Here is a 6,210-nt window from a genome sequence, read left to right on the forward strand (position 1 = left end):
TTGTATGTATGTGTGTGGTGCGGTCTGGCTTGCTATTTTCCCCATGTGATAGGCGACTTCCTTGCTATTAAGCTATAGAAGCCCAAAGAGAGTTTTTTTTGGTAAATGATATAGATAAGTGTGGGCATATTGGGGGGAATCTCCCAGATTTCACTTTATGAATGTGCATGTTGAATCAGCTGTGCAAGCCTAGAATGAGAACCCCACATATATTTGTGGCTGCATAAGGATGCATTTAATATATTAATAAATATTAATAGTATATATTTGTTAGCTGTAATAACCAAAGACAGATTTGACATTTAGTTGGAGGCATCTGAACTCTCCGTATCTACTTACACATACTGGCCTGAATGGGTTTCCTGCTCCCGCTCCCTCTAGCCACCTGCAGGAGCTCAGAATCCTGGGGAGTAAGCTGGTAGGATGTGGGGTGGGCAATACCTTGGGAAGACTCCCTAACAAGCCCAAGAGGGTAAGGAGACAGAAGAAATGAGGACTGAGGTGGAGGCAGGGCTGGCAGAAGGTGAGTGTGAGGGCTGGGAGAAGGGGAGCCAGGCCAAGACCTCACCAGGTCAGGTGGGGAAAAGAATATCTGGGCCAGATTGGGGTGGGGCAGCCTGACCCAGGTGCTGGCCTGGAAGAGAGGTTGGGGGTGGGGCTGGAAGGCTTTCAGTGCCTTCATTTCCCCTACCCCCCCCCCCCCCCCCCCCCCCCCCCCGCCTGAGAGTCACAGAGCTTTGGCCCTCCCCTGGGGGCAGTCTGGGGCCGTGGTGCAGACTTCTATGTAGGTCAGCATTCAGCGTTGGTTTCCCTTTGCCCTCTTCTTGCTCTCACCCCCCACCACCAATAATTACAAAAAAGAAAACCCTCACACACTCCAAACCACTATCAACCAAACAGCAGCCTTTCCCTCCTCAAAGTCTCAAGTTCCTCTTCCAACCAAACCAGCCAGTCCTCACACGAAGAGGGTCCCGGACAGGCATGGGCAGGGGATCTCAACCAACTGTGGGCAGTTGGGAATCTCCTCCAAGAGATGGTGCACCTCCAGGGAATTCCTGTCCCCTCACCCACCTGATGGCAGGGGGCAGGGCATCCAGGGACCCCCTCCCCAGGCACCTGGGCTGAGGGTGGGAGGCCTGAGCATCTGAGGAGGGAAGGCAGCCAGGGCCCAGGCGGAGGATCAGCCCCTTTGGACATCAGCTGTGGCCCAGTGTAATTCCTGCCTTAGGGTGAGCCCCAATTTGGAAGTGGGGACCCTCTCTTGCATCCCAAAGGTGGTGAGAGACAGGTTGAGAATCTCCCGCCTTCAGTCTCCCTCTCACCAGGGCTTTATTTTTTCTCTTCCCCTCCTCATTCCCTTAATTGCAGATGTTCTAATTAAACCCTCAAATAGTTGTTATGCCGTTTTAAAAGGTACTTATTCAAGTGTCAACCAGGCTGGGCTGGGAGGAGGCAGCGTAGGGCGGCGAATTAAAGGTAGATTGACTAATCACGGCGGCGATCATAATAATAAAATCAGAGGGGGAAAAATCACATTACGACTTTTCGTGGAAAGGAGGGAGCAGGCAGCCAGCGGCCGCCAGCCCTGCGCCGCCGCCGACACAAAGAGTGCGGGCGATTCCGCGAGACTGATTTATGACGTTTTACAGCCCTATAAAAGCTGTAGCGACGAGGCAAGCGCTCCTACCACCGCTGGCAGATTTAGTCTAATAAATAAAACATAAACAGTTAACTTTATGTGTCACTTTTATTGTTATCAAGTAAAATATAGCTGAGCCCCGGCAAGCTATGATTTTAAACTATAATTGTTATCAAGTACAACAAGGGGACCCGGCTCCCTCCCTGGGCTCTCCCTTCTGCCACCCCCCCCCCCAACTCTGTGTTATGGGATCAGTTAATTGGAATTGGTGGCAGGATGTGGCCACCCCTATCTGGGGGGGGGGGTGAAAAGAAGCCCTTCTTGCCCCCTCCCCCGTCCATGGCCCTGCCACCCTGGACACAAGGGAATTCCTGTGGGTTGGTGGCAGAGAAAGGGGAGGAGGCAGAAATGGACGGGAGACATCTCCCCCACTTAGGTGTGCCCAGCCTACCCAGCTTGGTGAGCTCACCCCTCAGCTTTTGGAAGGCAGCCTGGATATGGCCTTTGGGAATGTGTGTTTACATGTAAACACATGTGTTACATGGATACAATTCCTGGCCCCAAGCAAGCCCTATCCACACAGGCCTGCCTCCCTCTTAGCTAGGTCTGCCCTCTGTGGGGATGGAGAAGGAAGAGCGCCCAGGGCCCTGGCGGGACACGGCTCAGGCGGCGCTGACTCCTGGCAGATCTCTCTCCTCCTTGCCCCAGCTCCTCAGGAAGCAGCTTGCAGGCAGCGGTCAGAAAGCAGCAGGCCAGACCGAATGGAGGGTGGGAATAGCAAGCGGCAGTAGAAGAGGTCCTAGGTTCCTGGGCTGGGACAGGGAGGCTCAGTGGGTGCTCGGGAGGGCAAGGCTTCTGAACTCTGCTTTTGCCAACCACTTCCTGTCTCTCTTCAGCGGGGGCTCAACCCCCAGACCTCCAGAAATGACGTCAGAATCATTTGCATCCCACTGCCTCTACCTGCCCGGTCCAGCTGGGACCCTGCCTCGCCGGCCCCTTGGCCAGAGGGTTGGGTGAGTGTGTATACACGGGGAGGGGGCTGGACTCTGGTATGCTTGGATGGGGGGCACCCCAGGCTCTTCAGCCTCCTGGGCTCAGCCTGGGCTCCTCCCCATCCAACCTCCACTCCAGTCCTCATTCAACTTCCTCTTCCTGCGAAAGAGGGGCGCTGCCCGGTGACCTCCACAGACAGACAGGATCGCCATGCATGGAAACCTTCGGAGAAGCTCGGGAGCTGAGGCCCGAGGGGCCCATCGGCAGCCCAAGGGGAGACTTCAGGAGGGGGCTGAGTCACAGCCTCCCGACAGCCCCTCAATGCCCAGGCTCGGGAGGAACGCTGGGGGCGTCCTCTCCTTTCACAGGGGAGGGCTGTCAGTCTGTGGGGTGTGCACTGAGACACCCCAGCCCCTGCCAGCTAACCCCACATCGGCACCACCACCACCCCAGCAGCAGCACCACCACCACCACACACAAAAAAATTGGATACATTTTGAATAAAGCGATTCGGTTCCTTATCCGGGGACTGGGTTGCTCCGTGTGATTGGCCGGCGGAGTCACATGGTGAAAGTAACTTTACAGGGTCGCTAGCTAGTAGGAGGGCTTTATGGAGCAGAAAAACGACAAAGCGAGAAAAATTATTTTCCACTCCAGAAATTAATGATCATGAGCTCGTATTTGATGGACTCTAACTACATCGATCCGAAATTTCCTCCATGCGAAGAATATTCGCAAAATAGCTACATCCCTGAACACAGTCCGGAATATTACGGCCGGACCAGGGAATCGGGATTCCAGCATCACCACCAGGAGCTGTACCCACCACCGCCTCCGCGCCCTAGCTACCCCGAGCGCCAGTATAGCTGCACCAGCCTCCAGGGGCCGGGCAATTCGAGAGGCCACGGGCCGGCCCAGGCGGGCCACCACCACCCCGAGAAATCACAGCCGCTCTGCGAGCCGGCGCCTCTCTCAGGCGCCTCCGCCTCCCCGTCCCCAGCCCCGCCAGCCTGCAGCCAGCCAGCCCCTGACCATCCCTCCAGCAACGCCAGCAAGCAACCCATAGTCTACCCATGGATGAAAAAAATCCACGTTAGCACGGGTAGGCAACTTTGCTTTTTGCTCTCCCCCTCCCTCCCCTCTTCCCTAGCGCTCCCCACCCTCCCCGGCCCCCTCTGGCCCCCGTCCTCCTTTCTCTCCTTCCCCCTCTCTCTCCAGGAGCGACTCTGGGTTAGCACAATTGAACTGGATTTACGAGCGAGAATGGGTAATTACATCCCCCATAAATTTTATGGCTTAGCTACTCTGGGCAGTCCGAGCCATGTGCTACGATCTGTTATGTATGTGTGAAAACTATGCTCGCTTTCTAAGGGCGCATAAATAATTCAGTGTCGTTACAATGAGGATTCCCCTCTTATTACACTACAAAGTCTCCAGCTTCCTTCAACTTCTTTATAACCCATTTAGCTTGATGACTTTATTTCCACCACCCCCTCCTCCTGTTCCACAGAGCTGAGGTCGGGGTGAGGGTGGGGGCAGGGAGCTGCTGCCTCTGAACCCCACTATTTGCTTTTCCCCTCCCCAACCCCCCCAGTGAACCCCAATTATAACGGAGGGGAACCCAAGCGCTCGAGGACAGCCTACACCCGGCAGCAAGTCCTGGAATTAGAGAAAGAGTTTCATTACAATCGCTACCTGACCCGAAGGAGAAGGATCGAGATCGCCCACTCGCTGTGCCTCTCTGAGAGGCAGATCAAAATCTGGTTCCAAAACCGTCGCATGAAATGGAAGAAGGACCACCGACTCCCCAACACCAAAGTCAGGTCAGCGCCCCCGGCCGGCGCTGCGCCCAGCACCCTCTCGGCAGCCACCCCGGGCACTTCTGAAGACCACTCCCAGAGCGCCACGCCGCAGGAGCAGCCGCGGGCAGAGGACATTACCAGGTTATAAAACATAACTCACACCCTGCCCCCACCCCATGCCCCCATCCTCCCCTCACATACAAATTGACTCTTATTTATAGAATTTAATATATATATATTTTGGTTCTTTTCTCTCTTCTTCCCACCTTATCCCTTGTCAGTTCCAAACAGACAGAACAGATAAACAAACAAGCCCCCTGCCCTCTCTCCCTTCTACTATTAAGGACCCTTAAAGCATGTGATGTTGTCTTAGCATGGTACCTGCTGGGTTTTGTTTTGTTTTTTTTAAAGGCCATTTTGGGGGGTTATTTATTTTTTAAGAAAAAAAACTGCAAAAATTATATATTGCAAGGTGTGCTGGTCTGGTTTGGGTGAATTTCAGGGGAAATGAGGAAAAGAAAAAAGGAAAGAGATTTTTAAAGCTAATTCTCATCCTTCTCCTCCTCCTCCTTCTCCCCCCTCTTTCCTTAGGCCTTTTGCATTGAAAATGCACCAGGGGAGGTTAGCGAGAGGGAAGTCATTTTAAGGAGAACAAAGCTATGAAGTTCTTTTGTATTATTGTTGTGGGGGGAGGCTGGGAGGAGATGGGGGAAGACAGCAGACAAAGCTAAATGCATCGGGAGAGCCTCTCAGAGCTGTTCAGTTTGAGGAGCCAAAAGAAAATAAAAATGAACTTTCAGTTCAGAGAGGCAGTCTATAGGTAGAATCTCCCCACCTCACCCCCCATCGTGGTTATTGTGTTTTTGGACTGAATTTACTTGATTATTGTAAAACTTGCAATAAAGAATTTTAGTGTCGATGTGAAATGCCCCGTGATCAATAATAAACCAGTGGATGTGAATTAGTTTTACGTCAATGTCTGATGGTTTCTTTTTATCCCCCTCCTCTTTCTGGTCTGGTAACATCCCACCTTCTCTATAGTTACCTAAGTTTACTCTAAGCAAACACACAAATCTTAACTCTCAACTCTAGTTTTACAATATCCTTAAAAGAACCAATAAGGGGGTTGGGATAGGGGATCCTCAGAAGAGGGCATGTGGAAGATTAGGGCTGATTTCTCCTGTCCCTTCCCTCTGACTTTGCAGAGTTCAGACTTTCATGGGGGTACTTACAGTGGGGCTGGGGGGGGGATGGGGTCTCACTTTTCTATAGTTAGACACAGTGCTTTCTTTTTTCTATTTCCCTCTCCTACCTTCTCCCCTCTCCATGCTGAACAGGCCTGCCTAATTTCAGACAAGAAGGCAAGTTTAGGTAGAAGGGAAAAGAGTTTTGATCTTTTAGGGTTTTTTTTGGGGGGGGGTCAAGAAAGATGCCCCTTCAACACGTACGTTCTCCTTAAAAGAAGAAAGATTTTGAGCTGGTGACTCTGAAGCAGCAAAGTGACCTGTCAGGATGGCTTCTCTGTTTGTTTAGACTTGGAAAGAAGGGTGAAGTGGAGGCCAGAGGCCTGGGAGGCCCCTTGCATGGGTAGGCCTCAAAGCCTGATGCCTGGAGATAATGAAGAACTTTTATTTTTTATCCCCTAACTTTTTATCATGGACCTGCCAGGTGTTGAGAAAAGATACAGGGAGAGGCAGGGACCACCCTGTTTCAGCAACCTCCCAGGTCCCGGCAAGGCTAAGGGAAGGCTCTCTGGCTGTAAAATTTTTGTTTTAA

At 52.4% G+C, this 6,210-nt stretch overlaps 1 protein-coding gene across 2 annotated transcripts; it reads left to right on the forward strand.

Moving 5' to 3' along the window:
- The first annotated feature begins 1,799 nt into the window (after positions 1-1,799).
- On the forward strand, positions 1,800-5,404 carry HOXC4 (homeobox C4). 2 transcript variants are annotated; one of them, XM_023759731.1, is made up of 4 exons: positions 1,800-2,442; positions 2,536-2,652; positions 2,801-3,734; positions 4,227-5,404. In XM_023759731.1, the coding sequence occupies exons 3-4, from the start codon at positions 3,296-3,298 to the stop codon at positions 4,580-4,582; spliced, it is 795 nt and encodes a 264-aa protein (XP_023615499.1). In that variant the 5' UTR covers positions 1,800-2,442; positions 2,536-2,652; positions 2,801-3,295; the 3' UTR covers positions 4,583-5,404. The 2 variants fall into 2 exon arrangements, with proteins under 2 accessions (XP_023615499.1, XP_023615498.1); XM_023759730.1 differs by lacking the exons at positions 1,800-2,442; positions 2,536-2,652 and having other exon boundaries at positions 2,662-3,734.
- The last annotated feature ends 806 nt before the right edge of the window (positions 5,405-6,210 follow it).

Source organism: Myotis lucifugus, unplaced genomic scaffold, assembly GCF_000147115.1.
Source record: "Myotis lucifugus unplaced genomic scaffold, Myoluc2.0 scaffold_160, whole genome shotgun sequence".
Lineage (NCBI taxonomy): Eukaryota > Metazoa > Chordata > Mammalia > Chiroptera > Vespertilionidae > Myotis > Myotis lucifugus.